This window comes from Pristiophorus japonicus, chromosome 20, assembly GCF_044704955.1.
Source record: "Pristiophorus japonicus isolate sPriJap1 chromosome 20, sPriJap1.hap1, whole genome shotgun sequence".
In the NCBI taxonomy this organism is placed as follows: domain Eukaryota; kingdom Metazoa; phylum Chordata; class Chondrichthyes; family Pristiophoridae; genus Pristiophorus; species Pristiophorus japonicus.
Window position 1 is genome coordinate 89,269,833 of NC_091996.1, and position 21,051 is coordinate 89,290,883.

The 21,051-nt window shown below is 63.3% G+C and overlaps 1 protein-coding gene across 1 annotated transcript in view; it reads left to right on the forward strand.

Moving 5' to 3' along the window:
* The window catches only part of LOC139232999 (actin-like protein 6B), a 69,751-nt gene that overhangs the window by 21,913 nt on the left and 26,787 nt on the right, over positions 1-21,051 (forward strand). The window contains exons 5-9 of the mRNA XM_070863500.1: positions 2,465-2,562; positions 5,191-5,285; positions 6,785-6,891; positions 10,689-10,778; positions 13,139-13,200. Coding sequence (XP_070719601.1) covers positions 2,465-2,562; positions 5,191-5,285; positions 6,785-6,891; positions 10,689-10,778; positions 13,139-13,200 — 452 coding nt within the window. The remainder of the gene's footprint in view (positions 1-2,464; positions 2,563-5,190; positions 5,286-6,784; positions 6,892-10,688; positions 10,779-13,138; positions 13,201-21,051) is intronic.

Here is a 21,051-nt window from a genome sequence, read left to right on the forward strand (position 1 = left end):
GAGATGTTAAACCGAGGCCCCGTCTGCTCTCTCAGGTGGACGCGAAATTTCCCCTACCAAAATTGATCTGCCAGAGTCTTGGCCAAGATCCCTCCCTCAACCAAGCTCGCCGAAAGCTGACTAACTGTTCATTTACAGCGTTGCTGTTCGTGGGATCTTGCCATGCCCAGGTTGGCTGAGGTGTTTCCCTACATGACAACAGTGACTTCGGAATTAATACTTATACTTCTAGATGCCATGGGGGCGTGAAAGAAAGAACGAATGAAAGACTTGCATTTATATAGCTCCTTTCACGACCACCGGACGTCCCAAAGCGCTTTACAGCCAATGAAGTACTTTTGGAGCGTAGTCACTGTTGTAATGTGGGAAACGCGGCAGCCAATTTGTGCACAGCAAGCTCCCACAGACAGCAATGTGATAATGACCCAGATAATCTGTTTTTTGTTATGTTGATTGAGGGATAAATATTGACCCCAGGACACTGGGGAGAACTCCCCTGCTCTTCTTCCAATAGTGGCCGTGGGATCTTTTACGTCCACCTGAGAGAGCAGACGGGGCCTCGGTTTAACGTCTCATCCGAAAGATGGCACCTCCGACAGTGCAGCGCTCCCTCAGTACTGCCCCTCCGACAGTGCGGCGCTCCCTCAGTACTGCCCCTCCGACAGTGTGGCGCTCCCTCAGTACTGCACTGGGAGTGTCAGCCTGGGATTCTGTTATTCAGTCCCTGAAGTGGGGCTTGAACCCACAACCTTCTGACTCCGAGGCGAGTGTGTACCCACTGAGCCACGGCTGACACGCGGGGGATTTGAATGAGGATGTGAGTTTTAAGTTCGAAGCTTTGCCGGACTGGGAGCCAATGTAGGTCAGTGAGCACAGGGGGGTGATGGGTGAGCGGCACTTGGTGCAAGTTAGGACACGGGGCAGCGAGCACAGGGGATAATGGGTGAGCGGGACTCGGTGCGAGTTAGGACACGGGGCAGCGAGCACAGCGGGTGATGGGTGAGCGGGACTCGGTGCGAGTTAGGACACGGGGCAGCGAGCACAGGGGGTGATGGGTGAGCGGGACTCGGTGCGAATTAGGCCACGGGGCAGCGAGCACAGGGGGTGATGGGTGAGCGGGACTCGGTGCGAGTTAGGACACGGGGCAGCGAGCACAGCGGGTGATGGGTGAGCGGGACTCGGTGCGAATTAGGCCACGGGGCAGCGAGCACAGGGGGCGATGGGTGAGCGGGACTCGGAGCGAGTTAGGACACGGTGGCTATATAAATGCAAGGTATTTGTTCCTGCTGCACACTGACCTGGACTGGGCGTCCAGGAAGGAACATCAGCTTCCGAGTGGGGTATCTCTTTCCCTAAGCCCCTCTACATTGGCAACAACACAACCTGGGATATCCTGAGGATGTGAAAGGCGCTAGAGCAATGTAGGTCCTTTCATTACAAATCCCAGTGAGAAATGTGACCAAGCTTGTCACTGACACCTTGTGGTCTTCCCTTTCACCCGGGTCCCACTGGTGATGTCAGCCCCGACTATTCCGATGCACTCCTGGCCGTCCTCCGTAAACTTCAGCTCATCCAAATCTCTGCTGCCCCCGTGTCCTAACTCGCACCAAGTCCTGCTCACCCATCACCCCCTGTGCTCACTGCCCCGTGTCCTAACTCTCACCGAGTCCCGCTCACCCATTACCCCCTGTGCTCGCTGCCCCGTGTCCTAACTCGCACCGAGTCCCGCTCACCCATCACCCCCTGTGCTCGCTGCCCCGTGTCCTAACTCGCACCAAGTCCTGCTCACCCATTACCCCCTGTGCTCACTGCCCCGTGTCCTAACTCACACCGAGTCCCGCTCACCCATCACTCCCTGTGCTCGCTGCCCCGTGTCCTAACTCGCACCGAGTCCCGCTCATCCATCACCCCCTGTGCTCGCTGCCCCGTGTCCTAACTCGCACCAAGTCCCGCTCACCCATCACCCCCTGTGCTCGCTGACCTACATTGACTCCTGGTTAAGCAACGCCTCGATTTCAAAATTCTCATCCTTGTTTACAAATCCCTCCATGGCCCTCGCCCCCTCCCTATCTCTGTAATCTCCTCCAGCCCCACAACCCCCGAGATGTCTGCGCTCCGCAAATTCTGCCCTCCTGAGCATCCCTGATTATAATCGCTCCACCATCGGTGGCCGTGCCTTCTGTTGCCTGGGCCCCAAGCTCTGGAACTCCCTCCCTAAACCTCTCCACCTCTCTTTCCTTAAAACCTAACTCTGTGACCAAGCCTTCGGTCACCTGTCCCTAATATCTCCTTATGTGGCTCAGTGTCAAATATTGTTTGATAATCGCTCCAGTGAAGCGCCTCAGGACGTTTCACTGCATTACAGGCGCTATATCAATGCAAGTTGTTGTTGTTGTTGTGGGTGAGTGGTTTTGTCGGGACCTTTCCATTTCCTCACGGGGAGGTTTCTCTTTGCCTGTTTCAGTGGAACACGAGGGCCAAGCGGGAGAAGCTGACCGAGCTGATGTTCGAACACTACAACATCCCCGCCTTCTTCCTGTGCAAGACCGCCGTCCTCACCGCGTATCCTTCCACAGCCTCGGGCCGAACGGTGCACCCACCTCCCTCCCCCCCCAATACCGCCCCTAGCCCTAGCCCGAGTCCAGCTGCGTGTCTGATCCTGGGCTCCTGATCGTTTGCTTCTGACTGGAGCGTGGGTCTGGTCGTTTGCTCCTGACTGGAGCGCGGGTCTGATCATTTGCTCCTGATCGTTTGCTCCTGACTGGACCGTGGGTCTGATCGTTTGCTCCTCCTGACTGGAGCGCGGGTCTGATCGTTTGCTCCTGACTGGACCGCGGGTCTGATCGTTTGCTCCTCCTGACTGGAGCGCGGGTCTGATCGTTTGCTCCTGACTGGACCGCGGGTCTGATCGTTTGCTCCTGACTGCACCGTGAGTCTGATTGTTTGCTCCTGACTGGACCGCGGGTCTGATCGTTTGCTCCTGACTGGACCGTTGGTCTGATCGTTTGCTCCTGACTGGACCGCGAGTCTGATCGTTTGCTCATGACTGGAGCGTGGGTCTGATCGTTTGCTCCTGACTGGACCGCGGGTCTGATCGTTTGCTCCTGACTGGACCGCGGGTCTGATCGTTTGCTCCTGACTGGACCGCGGGTCTGATCGTTTGCTCCTGACTGGACCGCGGGTCTGATCGTTTGCTCCTGACTGGACCGCGGGTCTGATCGTTTGCTCCTGACTGGACCGCGGGTCTGATCGTTTGCTCCTGACTGGACCGCGAGGCTGATCGTTTGCTCCTGACTGGACCGCGAGGCTGATCGTTTGCTCCTGACTGGACCGCGGGTCTGATCGTTTGCTCCTGACTGGACCGCGAGGCTGATCGTTTGCTCCTGACTGGACCGCGAGTGGAACGCCCCATATTTCAGTTTGAATCGGCGGGATAAACCTCTTTAGAATAAACGGCTTCATTTCCCCCTCGCAAGAGAGGAGGGAGAAATTCCCCCCTCCGTGTCCAAGCCCAACTAACTGAGGCTCAAACTGGGGCCTGTGTCTTCGAAATGTTCGTTCCTGGGCAAGGCCGGCATTTATTGCCCGTCCCTAATTGCCCCTTGAGAAGGTGGTGGTGAGCCGCCTTCTTGAACCGCTGCAGTCCGTGTGGTGAAGGTGCTCCCACAGTGCTGTTGGGGAGGGAGTTCCAGGATTGTGACCCAGCGACGATGAAGGAACGGCCGATATATTTCCAAGTCGGGACGGTGTGTGACTCGGAGGGGAACGTGGAGGTGGTGGTATTCCCATGTGCCTGCTGCCCTTGTCCTTCTAGGGGGTAGAGGTCTCATCGACTGATGACCACCCCGGGTAGCTGAACCCCTCTACTGCTTCTCTCGGTTCCTTCCAGTCTCTATTAGGTGTCAGCCGTGGCTCAGTGGGCAGCACTCTCGCCTCTGAGTCAGAAGGTTGTGGGTTCGAGTCCCACTCCAGGAACTTGAGCACAAAATCCAGGCTGACACTCCCAGTGCAGTACTGAGGGAGCGCCGCACTGTCGGAGGGGCAGTACTGAGGGAGCGCCGCACTGTCGGAGGGGCAGTACTGAGGGAGCGCCGCACTGTCGGAGGGGCAGTACTGAGGGAGCGCCGCACTGTCGGAGGGGCGGTACTGAGGGAGCGCCGCACTGTCGGAGGGGCAGTACTGAGGGAGCGCCGCACTGTCGGAGGGGCAGTACTGAGGGAGCGCCGCACTGTCGGAGGGGCAGTACTGAGGGAGCGCCGCACTGTCGGAGGGGCAGTACTGAGGGAGCGCCGCACTGTCGGAGGGGCAGTACTCAGGGAGCGCCGCACTGTCGGAGGGGCAGTACTGAGGGAGCGCCGCACTGTCGGAGGGACAGTACTGACGGAGCGCCGCACTGTCGGAGGGGCCGTCTTTCAGATGAGACGTTAAACCGAGGCCCCGTCTGCTCTCTCAGGTGGATGTAAAAGATCCCACGGCCACGATTGGAAGAAGAGCAGGGGAAGTTCTCCCCGGTGTCCTGGGGCCAATATTTATCCCTCAATCAACATCACAAAAACAGATTATCTGGGCCATTATCACATTGCTGTGTGTGGGAGCTTGCTGTGCACAAATTGGCGTTTCCCACATTACAACAGCGACCACACTCCAAAAGTACTTCATTGGCTGTAAAGCGCTTTGGAACATCCGGAGGTTGTGAAAGGCGCTATATAAATGCAAGTCTTTTACATAAAGCGCTTTACAGCCAATGAAGTACTTTTTGGAGTGTGGTCACTGTTGTATTGTGGGAAACGCCAATTTGCGCACAGCAAGCTCCCACAAACAGCACCATGATAATGACCCAGATCATCTGGGTTTTTTAGTGATGTTGGTTGAGGGATAAATATTGGCCCCAGGACACCGGGGAGAACTCCCCCTGCTCTTCTTCCAAATAGTGGCCGCGGGATCTTTTACATCCACCTGAGAGAGCAGACGGGGCCTGGGTTTAACGTCTCATCCATTAATCGCTTTGGGAGGTCCCGAGCTGGCGAAAGGCGGGGTCTAAATGCCGGCTCCGATCTGTCTTTCCCCACGGCGGGGTTCGGCTGAATCTTGGCGAGCCGGCGGGAGGCCACTCCCGCTGACCGTTGTTTCTGCGTCCGTGTCTGAATCGGTCCTTGACTGAACCCCCCCCCCTCTCCCCGCTTGCTGCAGCTTCGCCAATGGGCGGTCCACGGGCCTGGTCCTCGACAGCGGTGCAACCCACACCACCGCTATCCCAGTGCACGACGGGTACGTCCTCCAGCAAGGTGAGAGCTTCCGGTTTGAGCGCGGCCATTTTAACTGTCTGTGTTTTTCTCCCCCCCCCCCCCCCCCCCCCCACCTTTCCCAGTCTCTCCCCTCCCCTCCATCTCAGCCGTGGCTCAGTGGGCAGCACCCTCGCCTCTGGGCCAGAAGGTCGTGGGTTCGAGTCCCACTCCAGGGACCTGAGCACATAAATCCAGGCCGACGCTCCCAGTGCAGTGCTGAGGGAGCGCCGCACTGTCGGAGGGGCAGTACTGAGGGAGCGCCGCACTGTCGGAGGGGCGGTGCTGAGGGAGTGCCGCACTGTCGGAGGGGCAGTGCTGAGGGAGCGCCGCACTGTCGGAGGGACGGTGCTGAGGGAGCGCCGCACTGTCGGAGGGGCAGTGCTGAGGGAGCGCCGCACTGTCGGAGGGGCAGTACTGAGGGAGTGCTGCACTGTCGGAGGGGCGGTACTGAGGGAGCGCCTCATTGTTGGAGGGGCAGTACTGAGGGAGCGCCGCACTGTCGGAGGGGCAGTGCTGAGGGAGCCCCGCACTGTCGGAGGAGCGGTACTGAGGGAGCGCCGCACTGTCGGAGGGGCTGTACTGAGGGAGCGCCGCACTGTCGGAGGGGCAGTGCCGAGGGAACGCTGCACTGTCGGAGGGGCAGTGCCGAGGGAGCGCCCCACTGTCGGAGGTGCCGTCTTTCGGATGAGATGTTAAACCGAGGCCCCGTCTGCTCTCTCAAGTGGATGTAAAAGAGCCCACGGCCACTATTTCGAAGAAGAGCAGGGGGAGTTCTCCCAGGTGTCCTGGGGCCAATATTTATCCCTCAATCAACATCAGATTATCTGGGCCATTATCACATTGCTGTTTGTGGGAGCTTGCTGTGCGCAAATTGGTGCTTCCCACAATACAACAGTGACTACACTCTAAAAGTACTTCATTGGCTGTAAAACGCTTTGGGACGTCAGGTGGTCGTGAAAGGCGCTATATAAATGCAAGTCTTTCTTTCCCCCCTCCTGTCCCAGCCTCGCTAAGGTGAGCCGCCTTTCGCTGAGGTACAGGTCGCCGTGGTGGGATCCCGCCCCCTCGGATTCTCCTGGACTATCCCGGAGATGATAGAATCACTGAATCGTACAGCAGCGGAGGAGGCCGTTCGGCCCATTGAATCCAGGCTGGCTTTTTCAGGCGATGGGCTTCTCTCAGCCGGTGTCACTGGAGCTGTTCCTCTGCGGGAGTCCTGGCTGATTTTTTAACCCCAGCCCCCTCCACTGCTAGCTCTGAGGCTTGTGGCCACCAGGCCTGTGCCTTCCCCCCCCCCCCTTCCACCGTCCTCCTTCCCTCACCCCTCGGGCGCGAGATGGAATTCGGGGCTCCGCAACACTTGACGGATCACCGTTCTCTGTCGAAGGTTCTGGCCCTGATCACTCCGGTTGTTTTTAAGCCCCCCACCCCACCGGCCCCCTCCACTGCGCCCCAACCCATCGATGTCACGTTTTGTTTTTTTGCTTTTTAAAACACAGGCATCGTGAAGTCGCCCCTGGCCGGAGACTTCATCTCCATGCAGTGCCGCGAGCTGTTCCAGGAGATGAACATGGAAATCACGCCCCCCTACACCATCGCCTCCAAGGTACGCAACACACCCAGCGACTCGCACCGACTGGGGAATCACCAGCGTCCGGGACTGAGCTACCGGTCGAGGAGTTCGGGGGGTTTATATATAGAATAACGGATACCCGGGGGTGAGTTACAGGCTGGAATCTAATCGAGGGGTTCGGGGGGGGTTTATATATAGAATAACAGATACCCGGGGATGAGTTAGAGGCTGGAATCTAATCGAGGGGTTCGGGGGGGGTTTATATATAGAATAACAGATACCCGGGAGTGAGTTACAGGCTGGAATCTAATCGAGGGGTTCGGGGGGGGTTTATATATAGAATAACGGATACCCGGGAGTGAGTTACAGGCTGGAATCTAATCGAGGGGTTCGGGGGGGTTTATATATAGAATAACAGATACCCGGGAGTGAGTTACAGGCTGGAATCTAATCGAGGGGTTCGGGGGGGGTTTATATATAGAATAACAGATACCCGGGAGTGAGTTACAGGCTGGAATCTAATCGAGGGATTCGGGGGGGTTTATATATAGAATAACAGATACCCGGGAGTGAGTTACAGGCTGGAATCTAATCGAGGGGTTCGGGGGGGTTTATATATAGAATAACATATACCCCGGGGTGAGTTAGAGACTGGAATCTAATTGAGGGGTTCGGGGGGGTTTATATATAGAATAACAGATACCCGGGGGTGAGTTAGAGGCTGGAATCTAATCGAGGGGTTCGGGGGGGGTTTATATATAGAATAACAGATGCCCGGGAGTGAGTTACAGGCTGGAATCTAATCGAGGGGTTCGGGGGGGTTTATATATAGAATAACATATACCCGGGGGTGAGTTAGAGACTGGAATCTAATCGAGGGGTTCGGGGGGTTTATATATAGAATAACAGATACCCGGGGGTGAGTTAGAGGCTGGAATCTAATCGAGGGGTTCGGGGGGGGTTTATATATAGAATAACGGATACCTGGGGGTGAGTTAGAGGCTGGAATCTAATCAAGGGGTTCAGGGGGGTTTATATATAGAATAACAGATACCCGGGGGTGAGTTATGGGCCGGAATCTAATTGAGGGGTTCGGGGGGGTTTATATATAGAATAACAGATACCCGGGGGTGAGTTATAGGCCGGAATCTAATTGAGGGGTTCGGGGGGTTTATATATAGAATAACAGATACCCGGGGGTGAGTTACTGGTTGGAATCTAATCGAGGGGTTCGGGGGTTTATATATAGAAAAACAGATACCCGGGAGTGAGTTACAGGCTGGAATCTAATCGAGGGGTTCGGGGGGTTTATATATAGAATAACAGATGCCCGGGAGTGAGTTACAGGCTGGAATCTAATCGAGGGGTTCGGGGGGAGTTTATATATAGAATAACAGATACCCGGGAATGAGTTACAGGCTGGAATCTAATCGAGGGGTTCGGGGGGTTTATATATAGAATACCGGATACCCGGGAGTGAGTTACAGGCTGGAATCTAATCGAGTGGCTCGGGAGGGGTTTATATATAGAATAACTGATACCCAGGAGTGAGTTACAGGCTGGAATCTAATCGAGGGGTTCGGGGGAGGTTTATATATAGAATAACAGATACCCGGGAGTGAGTTACCGGCTGGAATCTCATCGTAGTGTTCGGGGGGTTTATATATAGAATAACAGATACCCGGGAGTGAGTTACAGGCTGGGATCTAATCGAGGGGTTCGGGGGGAGTTTATATATAGAATAACAGATACCCGGGAGTGAGTTACAGGCTGGAATCTAATCGAGGGGTTCGGGGGGAGTTTATATATAGAATAACAGATACCCGGGAGTGAGTTACTGGCTGGAATCTAATCGAGGGGTTCGGGGGGTTTATATATAGAATAACAGATACCCGGGAGTGAGTTACAGGCTGGAATCTAATCGAGGGGTTCGGGGGGTTTATATATAGAATAACGGATACCCGGGAGTGAGTTACAGGCTGGAATCTAATCGAGGGGTTCGGGGGGGTTTATATATAGAATAACAGATACCCGGGAGTGAGTTACAGGCTGGAATCTAATCGAGGGGTTCGGGGGGGTTTATATATAGAATAACAGATACCCGGGAGTGAGTTACAGGCTGGAGTCTAATCGAGGGGTTCGGGGGGTTTATATATAGAATAACAGATACCCGGGAGTGAGTTACAGGCTGGAATCTAATCGAGGGGTTCGGGGGGGTTTATATATAGAATAACAGATACCCGGGCGTGAGTTACAGGCTGGAATCTAATCGAGGGGTTCGGGGGGGTTTATATATAGAATAACAGATACCCGGGCGTGAGTTACAGGCTGGAATCTAATCGAGGGGTTCGGGGGGTTTATATATAGAATAACGGATACCCGGGAGTGAGTTACAGGCTGGAATCTAATCGAGGGGTTCGGGGGGTTTATATATAGAATAACAGATACCCGGGCGTGAGTTACAGGCTGGAATCTAATCGAGGGGTTCGGGGGGGTTTATATATAGAATAACAGATACCCGGGCGTGAGTTACAGGCTGGAATCTAATCGAGGGGTTCGGGGGTTTATATATAGAATAACAGATACCCGGGAGTGAGTTACAGGCTGGAATCTAATCGAGGGGTTTGGGGGTTTATATATAGAATAACAGATACCCGGGAGTGAGTTACAGGCTGGAATCTAATCGAGGGGTTCGGGGGGTTTATATATAGAATAACGGATACCCGGGAGTGAGTTACAGGCTGGAATCTAATCGAGGGGTTCGGGGGGTTTATATATAGAATAACAGATACCCGGGCGTGAGTTACAGGCTGGAATCTAATCGAGGGGTTCGGGGGGGTTTATATATAGAATAACAGATACCCGGGCGTGAGTTACAGGCTGGAATCTAATCGAGGGGTTCGGGGGGTTTATATATAGAATAACTGATACCCGGGCGTGAGTTACAGGCTGGAATCTAATCGAGGGGTTCGGGGGGTTTATATATAGAATAACTGATACCCGGGAGTGAGTTACAGGCTGGAATCTAATCGAGGGGTTTGGGGGTTTATATATAGAATAACAGATTCCCGGGAGTGAGTTACAGGCTGGAATCTAATCGAGGTGTTTGGGGGTTTATATATAGAATAACAGATACCCGGGAGTGAGTTACAGGCTGGAATCTAATCGAGGGGTTCGGGGGGTTTATATATAGAATAACAGATACCCGGGAGTGAGTTACAGGCTGGAATCTAATCGAGGGGTTCGGGGGGGTTTATATATAGAATAACGGATACCCGGGGGTGAGTTACAGTCTGGAATCTAATCGAGGGGTTCGGGGGGGTTTATATATAGAATAACAGATACCCGGGAGTGAGTTACAGGCTGGAATCTAATCGGGGGGTTCGGGGGGAGGGGGGGTGGGGGTTATATATAGAATCAGTGAGTGGTTCACACAAAGGACGGTGGGAATCTGGAACTCTCTCCCCGCCAAAAGGCTGTGGGTGCTGGGGTTAGATTGGAGCTTTCCAGATCGAGATCGATCAGGTTTGGTTGGGTGCGGGTGTCGAGGGATAAGGAGCAACGGCCGGTAAATGGAGTTGAGGCCGAGATCGGCCAGGATCGGATTGGAGGGCGGAACAGGCCCGAGGGGCTGAACGGCCTCCTCCAGTTGAGTTAGAAGCTGGAGCCTGGCGGAAAGCACTCGATCGTACTGCTGCACATAAATGGTGCAGGTATCGCTTGAGGAGGTGTTGGTCATGAGTGCAGGGGTTTGAAGCTGGTTCTGGAGGCTCGAAGGTGGCGGGTTGCCGGAAGGGGCCTGACCCTTGTGTGTCTCTTTATCGCCGCAGGAGCCTGTGCGGGAAGGCGCCTCGCCGAATTGGAAGAAGAAGGAGAAGATCTCGCACGTCACCAAGTCCTGGCACAACTACATGTGCAACGTAGGTCGGATCAGCCCCGCCGGAGGGGTCAGGGGTCAGGGGTCAGGCACGGTGTGGTGTCGCCAACTCCGATTGGGCCTGTTCCTGGAGCTTTCGTCACATGACCCCCGACCGCCCCGCCCTCCCGCCATTGGTCGCCCTTCACGCCCGTCCCCGCAGTGGCCCCCGTGACCAATCGGAAAATGGGGCGGGGTCTCCGTCACCCGATTGGACAATTCTTGACTCCTGGTCAAACATTTTCAATTACCTGGAGACTCCAGGCCAATCCTGGAGGGTTAGCAACCCCTACACTTGACTATTCCAACGCACTCCTGGCCGACCTCTCACATTCTCCCCAACGTAAACTAGAGGTGATCCAAAACCCCCTGTGCTCGCTGACCCCGTGTCCTAACTCGCACCGAGTCCCGCTCACCCATCACCCCCTGTGCTCGCTGCCCCGTGTCCTAACTCGCACCGAGTCCCGCTCACCCATCACCCCCTGTGCTCGCTGCCCCGTGTCCTAACTCGCACCGAGTCCCGCTCACCCATCAACCCCTGTGCTCGCTGCCCCGTGTCCTAACTCGCACCAAGTCCCGCTCACCCATCACCCCTTGTGCTCGCTGTCCCGTGTCCTAACTTGCACCGAGTCCCACTCACCCATCACCCCCTGTGCTCGCTGCCCCATGTCCTAACTCGCACCGAGTCCCGCTCACCCATCACCCCCTGTGCTCGCTGCCCCGTGTCCTAACTCGCACCGAGTCCCGCTCACCCATCACCCCTTGTGCTCGCTGTCCCGTGTCCTAACTCGCACCGAGTCCCGCTCACCCATCACCCCCTGTGCTCGCTGCCCCGTGTCCTAACTCGCACCCAGTCCCGCTCAACCATCACCCCCAGTGCCCGCTGCCCCATGTCCTAACTCGCACCGAGTCCCGCTCACCCATCACCCCCTGTGCTCGCTGCCCCGTGTCCTAACTCGCACCCAGTCCCGCTCAACCATCACCCCCAGTGCTCGCTGACCTACATTGGCTCCCGGTTAAGCAACGCCTCGATTTCAAAATTCTCATCCTTGTTTACAAATCGCTCCATGGCCCTCGCCCCTCCCTATCTCTGTAATCTCCTTCAGCCCCCCATCCCCCCCCCCTCGAGATGTCTGCGCTCCTCTAATTCTGCCCTCCTGTGCATTCCTGATTATAATCGCTCCACCATTGGTGGCCGTGTCTTCTATTGCCTGGGCCCCAAGCTCTGGAACTCCCTCCCTAAACCTCCATTACTGTGAGACCCTACCCACCCTCCACCTCATCCCTGCGAGAGGCTGGGGAAGTAAGAACGTGAGAAATAGGAGCAGGAGTCGGCCATTCGGCCTCTCGAGCCTGCTCCGCCATTTAATAAGATCATGGCTGATCTTCGATCTCAACTCCACTTCCCTGCACTATCCCCATATCCCTCGATCCCCTCAATATCCAAAAATCTATCGCTCTCTGTCTTGAATATACTCCGAGACTGACCCTCTGGGGCAGAGAATTCCAGCGGTTCACCACCCTCTGAGTGAAGAAATTCCTCCTCATCTCAGTCCTAAATGGCCGACCCCTTATCCTGAGACTGTGTGACCCCTGGTTCTAGACTCCCCAGCCCGGGGGGGGAAACATCCTCCCTGCATCTACCCTGTCAATCCCCCTCAGAATCTTAGAAACATAGAAATTTACAGCGCAGAAGGAGGCCATCTCGGCCCAAGGTGTCCGGGCCGGCCGACAAAGAGCCGCACGGCCCTCGCTCAGCAGCCCTGAAGGTTACATACAAACCCATGAACAATGGCGGACAGGTAAAGAGCACCCGGCCCAACCAGTCCGCCCCACACCACCGCGACACCCCTTACACCGAAACATTCTACACTCCACCCCAACCGGAGCCATGTGATCTCCTGGGAGAGGCAAAAACCAGATAAAAACCCAGGCCAATTTAGGGAGAAAAAATCTGGGAAAATTCCTCTCCGACCCATCCAGGCGATCGAAACGAATCTTGTATGTTTCAATTAGACCTTCTAAAGTCCAGAGAGTACAGGCCCATTCTACACAATCTCTCCTCATCGGACAATCCCCACCCCCCCATCCCAGGAATCAGTCTGGTGAACCTTCGTTGCACTCCCTATGTGGCAAGTATATCCTTCCCTTGGGTAAGGATTCCCGTCGCGCTTTCCCGTGCGAATTGCGCGTGGACGCGATGCGATGCAAAGTGTCGCGGAAGGACTGCGGGCATGTGGCGGGGTAGCTCCCCGAGGGAATGGTTCGGCCAATGGGACAGCGGGAGGGGAAGTCGCGAGCTGCGTGCGCCCGGTCGGCAGCGAGATGGTTAATGAAGATCTTTCTTCCTTCTGGGCGGGGCAGGAGGTGATCCAGGATTTCCAGGCCTCAGTGCTTCAAGTGTCGGACTCGCCATACGATGAGCAGTGAGTACCCCTTTCCTGTTGGGCGAGGGTATTCGGGGGCTATGCAACCGAGGCTGGTAGACGGAGTTAAGACACAGATGGTCGGTGGGTCCCATTGATCGGGGGAATGGGCTTGATGGGGCTGCATGGCTGCCTCCTCTCGCGCGTGTTCCTTTTCGTGGTAACGAACGCGGTATCACCATCAGTTATGTCCGTCGGTTGTTGGTGTTGCAGTGTGCTTCGGTCGGCTGGAGCCTGGAGTCACGTTTCAGCTTTCAGTCCCACACCTCAGGCTAACCCACGTTGAAACCTCACAGCGAGGCAGTGTCGGGGGGGGGGAGCGGGGCAGTGTCGGGGGGGAACGGGGCAGTGTCGGGGGGAACGGGGCAGTGTCGGGGGGAACGGGGCAGTGTCGGGGGGGGGGAGCGGGGCAGTGTCGGGGGGGGAACGGGGCAGTGTCGGGGGGGGGGAGCGGGGCAGTGTCGGGGGGGAACGGGGCAGTGTCGGGGGGGGGGAGCGGGGCAGTGTCGGGGGGGGCGGGGCAGTGTCGGGGGGAACGGGGCAGTGTCGGGGGGGGAACGGGGCAGTGTCGGGGGGGGAACGGGGCAGTGTCGGGGGGGGAACGGGGCAGTGTCGGGGGGGGGGAACGGGGCAGTGTCGGGGGGGGAACGGGGCAGTGTCGGGGGGGGAACGGGGCAGTGTCGGGGGGGGGAACGGGGCAGTGTCGGGGGGGAACGGGGCAGTGTCGGGGGGAACGGGGCAGTGTCGGGGGGAACGGGGCAGTGTCGGGGGGGGAACGGGGCAGTGTCGGGGGGGGAACGGGGCAGTGTCGGGGGGAACGGGGCAGTGTCGGGGGGGGAACGGGGCAGTGTCGGGGGGGGAACGGGGCAGTGTCGGGGGGGGAACGGGGCAGTGTCGGGGGGAACGGGGCAGTGTCGGGGGGGGAACGGGGCAGTGTCGGGGGGGGAACGGGGCAGTGTCGGGGGGGAACGGGGCAGTGTCGGGGGGAACGGGGCAGTGTCGGGGGGGAACGGGGCAGTGTCGGGGGGAACGGGGCAGTGTCGGGGGGAACGGGGCAGTGTCGGGGGGAACGGGGCAGTGTCGGGGGGGGAACGGGGCAGTGTCGGGGGGGGAACGGGGCAGTGTCGGGGGGGAACGGGGCAGTGTCGGGGGGAACAGGGCAGTGTCGGGGGGAACGGGGCAGTGTCGGGGGGGAACGGGGCAGTGTCGGGGGGGAACGGGGCAGTGTCGGGGGGAACGGGGCAGTGTCGGGGGGGAACGGGGCAGTGTCGGGGGGAACGGGGCAGTGTCGGGGGGAGCGGGGCAGTGTCGGGGGGGGGAACGGGGCAGTGTCGGGGGGGGGGAACGGGGCAGTGTCGGGGGGAACGGGGCAGTGTCGGGGGGGGGAACGGGGCAGTGTCGGGGGGGGAACGGGGCAGTGTCGGGGGGAACGGGGCAGTGTCGGGGGGGAACGGGGCAGTGTCGGGGGGGGGAACGGGGCAGTGTCGGGGGGGGAACGGGGCAGTGTCGGGGGGGAACGGGGCAGTGTCGGGGGGGAACGGGGCAGTGTCGGGGGGAACGGGGCAGTGTCGGGGGGAGCGGGGCAGTGTCGGGGGGGGGAACGGGGCAGTGTCGGGGGGGGAACGGGGCAGTGTCGGGGGGAACGGGGCAGTGTCGGGGGGGGAACGGGGCAGTGTCGGGGGGGGGAACGGGGCAGTGTCGGGGGGGGAACGGGGCAGTGTCAGGGGGGGGAACGGGGCAGTGTCGGGGGGGGAACGGGGCAGTGTCGGGGGGAACGGGGCAGTGTCGGGGGGGGAACGGGGCAGTGTCGGGGGGAACGGGGCAGTGTCGGGGGGAACGGGGCAGTGTCGGGGGGGGGGAGCGGGGCAGTGTCGGGGGGGGGGAACGGGGCAGTGTCGGGGGGGAACGGGGCAGTGTCGGGGGGGGGAACGGGGCAGTGTCGGGGGGGAACGGGGCAGTGTCGGGGGGGAACGGGGCAGTGTCGGGGGGGGGAACGGGGCAGTGTCGGGGGGAACGGGGCAGTGTCGGGGGGGGAACGGGGCAGTGTCGGGGGGGGGGAACGGGGCAGTGTCGGGGGGGGAACGGGGCAGTGTCGGGGGGGGGAACGGGGCAGTGTCGGGGGGAACGGGGCAGTGTCGGGGGGAACGGGGCAGTGTCGGGGGGGGAACGGGGCAGTGTCGGGGGGGGAACGGGGCAGTGTCGGGGGGGGGAACGGGGCAGTGTCGGGGGGGAACGGGGCAGTGTCGGGGGGGGGGGGAACGGGGCAGTGTCGGGGGGGAACGGGGCAGTGTTGGGGGGGGGGAACGGGGCAGTGTCGGGGGGGGAACGGGGCAGTGTCGGGGGGGGGAACGGGGCAGTGTCGGGGGGGAACGGGGCAGTGTCGGGGGGGGGGGGAACGGGGCAGTGTCGGGGGGGAACGGGGCAGTGTTGGGGGGGGGAACGGGGCAGTGTCGGGGGGGAACGGGGCAGTGTCGGGGGGGGGAACGGGGCAGTGTCGGGGGGGGAACGGGGCAGTGTCGGGGGGAACGGGGCAGTGTCGGGGGGGGAACGGGGCAGTGTCGGGGGAATGGGGCAGTGTCGGGGGGGGGAACGGGGCAGTGTCGGGGGGGGGAACGGGGCAGTGTCGGGGGGGGAACGGGGCAGTGTCGGGGGGGGGGGGAACGGGGCAGTGTCGGGGGAACGGGGCAGTGTCGGGGGGGGGAACGGGGCAGTGTCGGGGGGAACGGGGCAGTGTCGGGGGGGGGAACGGGGCAGTGTCGGGGGAACGGGGCAGTGTCGGGGGGAACGGGGCAGTGTCGGGGGGAACGGGGCAGTGTCGGGGGGGGGAACGGGGCAGTGTCGGGGGGGGAACGGGGCAGTGTCGGGGGGAACGGGGCAGAGTCGGGGGGAGCGGGGCAGTGTCGGGGGGGGAACGGGGCAGTGTCGGGGGGGGAGCGGGGCAGTGTCGGGGGGAACGGGGCAGTGTCGGGGGGGGGGAACGGGGCAGTGTCGGGGGGAACGGGCAGTGTCGGGGGGGAACGGGGCAGTGTCGGGGGGGGAACGGGGCAGTGTCGGGGGGGAACGGGGCAGTGTCGGGGGGAACGGGGCAGTGTCGGGGGGAGCGGGGCAGTGTCGGGGGGGAACGGGGCAGTGTCGGGGGGAACGGGGCAGTGTCGGGGGGGGGAGCGGGGCAGTGTCGGGGGGGGGAACGGGGCAGTGTCGGGGGGGAACGGGGCAGTGTCGGGGGGAACGGGGCAGTGTCGGGGGGGGGGAGCGGGGCAGTGTCGGGGGGGGGAACGGGGCAGTGTCGGGGGGGGAACGGGGCAGTGTCGGGGGGGAACGGGGCAGTGTCGGGGGGGGGGGAACGGGGCAGTGTCGGGGGGAACGGGGCAGTGTCGGGGGGGAACGGGGCAGTGTCGGGGGGGGGGGAACGGGGCAGTGTCGGGGGGGAGCGGGGCAGTGTCGGGGGGGGGAACGGGGCAGTGTCGGGGGGGGAGCGGGGCAGTGTCGGGGGGAACGGGGCAGTGTCGGGGGGGAACGGGGCAGTGTCGGGGGGAACGGGGCAGTGTCGGGGGGAACGGGGCAGTGTCGGGGGGGGAACGGGGCAGTGTCGGGGGGGAACGGGGCAGTGTCGGGGGGAAACGGGGCAGTGTCGGGGGGGAACGGGGCAGTGTCAGGGGGGGGAACGGGGCAGTGTCGGGGGGGGAACGGGGCAGTGTCGGGGGGGGAACGGGGCAGTGTCGGGGGGGGACGGGGCAGTGTCGGGGGGGGGACGGGGCAGTGTCGGGGGGGGACGGGGCAGTGTCGGGGGGGAACGGGGCAGTGTCGTGGGGGGAACGGGGCAGTGTCGGGGGGGCGGGGCAGTGTTGGGGGGGGCGGGGCAGTGTCGGGGGGGGAACGGGGCAGTGTCGGGGGGGAACGGGGCAGTGTCGGGGGGGAACGGGGCAGTGTCGGGGGGGGGAACGGGGCAGTGTCGGGGGGGAACGGGGCAGTGTCGGGGGGGGAACGGGGCAGTGTCGGGGGGAACGGGGCAGTGTCGGGGGGAACGGGGCAGTGTCGGGGGGGAACGGGGCAGTGTCGGGGGGGAACGGGGCAGTGTCGGGGGGAACGGGGCAGTGTCGGGGGGAAACGGGGCAGTGTCGGGGGGGGAACGGGGCAGTGTCGGGGGGGAGCGGGGCAGTGTCGGGGGGGAACGGGGCAGTGTCGGGGGGAACGGGGCAGTGTCGGGGGGGGAGCGGGGCAGTGTCGGGGGAACGGGGCAGTGTCGGGGGGAACGGGGCAGTGTCGGGGGGGGAGCGGGGCAGTGTCGGGGGGGGAGCGGGGCAGTGTCGGGGGGAACGGGGCAGTGTCGGGGGGGGAACGGGGCAGTGTCGGGGGGGGAACGGGGCAGTGTCGGGGGGAACGGGGCAGTGTCGGGGGGAACGGGGCAGTGTCGGGGGGGGGGAACGGGGCAGTGTCGGGGGGGGAACGGGGCAGTGTCGGGGGGGGAACGGGGCAGTGTCGGGGGGGGAACGGGGCAGTGTCGGGGGGGGGAACGGGGCAGTGTCGGGGGGAACGGGGCAGTGTCGGGGGGAACGGGGCAGTGTCGGGGGGGAACGGGGCAGTGTCGGGGGGGAACGGGGCAGTGTCGGGGGGGAACGGGGCAGTGTCGGGGGGGGGAACGGGGCAGTGTCGGGGGTAACGGGGCAGTGTCGGGGGGAACGGGGCAGTGTCGGGGGGGAACGGGGCAGTGTCGGGGGGAACGGGGCAGTGTCGGGGGGGGAACGGGGCAGTGTCGGGGGGGGAACGGGGCAGTGTCGGGGGGGGAACGGGGCAGTGTCGGGGGGAACGGGGCAGTGTCGGGGGGAACGGGGCAGTGTCGGGGGGAACGGGGCAGTGTCGGGGGGGGAACGGGGCAGTGTCGGGGGGGGAACGGGGCAGTGTCGGGGGGAGGAACGGGGCAGTGTCGGGGGGGGAACGGGGCAGTGTCGGGGGGGGGGGAACGGGGCAGCGTCGGGGGGGGGAACGGGGCAGTGTCGGGGGGGGGGGAACGGGGCAGTGTCGGGGGGGAACGGGGCAGTGTCGGGGGGGGAGCGAGGCAGTGTCGGGGGGGGGGAACGGGGCAGTGTCGGGGGGGGAGCGAGGCAGTGTCGGGGGGGGGAACGGGGCAGTGTCGGGGGGGAACGGGGCAGTGTCGGGGGGGAACGGGGCAGTGTCGGGGGGAACGGGGCAGTGTCGGGGGGGAACGGGGCAGTGTCGGGGGGGGAACGGGGCAGTGTCGGGGGGAACGGGGCAGTGTCGGGGGGGAACGGGGCAGTGTCGGGGGGGAACGGGGCAGTGTCGGGGTGGGGGGAACGGGGCAGTGTCGGGGGGGAACGGGGCAGTGTCGGGGTGGGGGAACGGGGCAGTGTCGGGGGGAACGGGGCAGTGTCGGGGGGGGAACGGGGCAGTGTCGGGGGGGAACGGGGCAGTGTCGGGGGGAACGGGGCAGTGTCAGGGGGGAACGGGGCAGTGTCGGGGGGGGGGAACGGGGCAGTGTCGGGGGGGAACGGGGCAGTGTCGGGGGGAACGGGGCAGTGTCGGGGGGGGGAACGGGGCAGTGTCGGGGGGGGGAACGGGGCAGTGTCGGGGGGGGGAACGGGGCAGTGTCGGGGGGAACGGGGCAGTGTCGGGGGGAACGGGGCAGTGTCGGGGGGAACGGGGCAGTGTCGGGGGGAACGGGGCAGTGTCGGGGGGGGAACGGGGCAGTGTCGGGGGGGAACGGGGCAGTGTCGGGGGGGGGAACGGGGCAGTGTCGGGGGGGGGAACGGGGCAGTGTCGGGGGGAACGGGGCAGTGTCGGGGGGGGGAACGGGGCAGTGTCGGGGGGAACGGGGCAGTGTCGGGGGGAGAACGGGGCAGTGTCGGGGGGGGGGAACGGGGCAGTGTCGGGGGGAACGGGGCAGTGTCGGGGGGGGAACGGGGCAGTGTCGGGGGGAACGGGGCAGTGTCGGGGGGGGGAACGGGGCAGTGTCGGGGGGAACGGGGCAGTGTCGGGGGGAGAACGGGGCAGTGTCGGGGGGGAACGGGGCAGTGTCGGGGGGAACGGGGCAGTGTCGGGGGGGAACGGGGCAGTGTCGGGGGGGAACGGGGCAGTGTCAGGGGGGAACGGGGCAGTGTCGGGGGGGGGAACGGGGCAGTGTCGGGGGGGGAACGGGGCAGTGTCGGGGGGGGAACGGGGCAGTGTCGGGGGGGGAACGGGGCAGTGTCGGGGGGGGGAACGGGGCAGTGTCGGGGGGGGGGAACGGGGCAGTGTCGGGGGGAACGGGGCAGTGTCGGGGGAGAACGGGGCAGTGTCGGGGGGGAACGGGGCAGTGTCGGGGGGAACGGGGCAGTGTCGGGGGGGGGGAACGGGGCAGTGTCGGGGGGGGAGCGGGGCAGTGTCGGGGGGGGAGCGGGGCAGTGTCGGGGGGGGAACGGGGCAGTGTCGGGGGGAACGGGGCAGTGTCGGGGGGGGAACGGGGCAGTGTCGGGGGGAACGGGGCAGTGTCGGGGGGGGAACGGGGCAGTGTCGGGGGGGGGAACGGGGCAGTGTCGGGGGGGGGAGCGAGGCAGTGTCGGGGTCGGGGGGAACGGGGCAGTGTCGGGGGGAACGGGGCAGTGTCGGGGGGGAACGGGGCAGTGTCGGGGGGGGGAACGGGGCAGTGTCGGGGGGGGGAGCGAGGCAGTGTCGGGGGGAACGGGGCAGTGTCGGGGGGAACGGGGCAGTGTCGGGGGGGAACGGGGCAGTGTCGGGGGGGGGAACGGGGCAGTGTCGGGGGGGGGAACGGGGCAGTGTCGGGGGGAACGGGGCAGTGTCGGGGGGGAACGGGGCAGTGTCGGGGGGGGGGAACGGGGCAGTGTCGGGGGGGGGAGCGAGGCAGTGTCGGGGGGAACGGGGCAGTGTCGGGGGGAACGGGGCAGTGTCGGGGGGGAACGGGGCAGTGTCGGGGGGGGGAACGGGGCAGTGTCGGGGGGGGAACGGGGCAGTGTCGGGGGGGAACGGGGCAGTGTCGGGGGGGGGGAACGGGGCAGTGTCGGGGGGAACGGGGCAGTGTCGGGGGGGGGAACGGGGCAGTGTCGGGGGGAACGGGGCAGTGTCGGGGGGGAACGGGGCAGTGTCGGGGGGGGGGGAACGGGGCAGTGTCGGGGGGGGGAGCGAGGCAGTGTCGGGGGGGACGGCAGTGGGGGAACGGGGCAGTGTCGGGGGGGAACGGGGCAGTGTCGGGGGGGGGGGAACGGGGCAGTGTCGGGGGGGGGGGGGGGAACGGGGCAGTGTCGGGGGGGGGGGGAACGGGGCAGTGTCGGGGGGGGGGGAACGGGGCAGTGTCGGGGGGAACGGGGCAGTGTCGGGGGGGAACGGGGCAGTGTCGGGGGGGGGAACGGGGCAGTGTCGGGGGGGGAACGGGGCAGTGTCGGGGGAACGGGGCAGTGTCGGGGGGGGAACGGGGCAGTGTCGGGGGAACGGGGCAGTGTCGGGGGGGGAACGGGGCAGTGTCGGGGGGAACGGGGCAGTGTCGGGGGGGGAACGGGGCAGTGTCGGGGGGGGGAACGGGGCAGTGTCAGGGGGGGAACGGGGCAGTGTCGGGGGGGAACGGGGGCAGTGTCGGGGGGGAACGGGGCAGTGTCGGGGGGGGGACGGGGCAGTGTCGAGGGGGGAACGGGGCAGTGTCGGGGGGGGACGGGGCAGTGTCGGGGGGGAACGGGGCAGTGGGGGGGAACGGGGCAGTGTCGGGGGGGGGAACGGGGCAGTGTCGGGGGGGGAACGGGGCAGTGTCGGGGGGGGAACGGGGCAGTGTCGGGGGGGGAACGGGGCAGTGTCGAGGGGGGAACGGGGCAGTGTCGGGGGGAACGGGGCAGTGTCGGGGGGAACGGG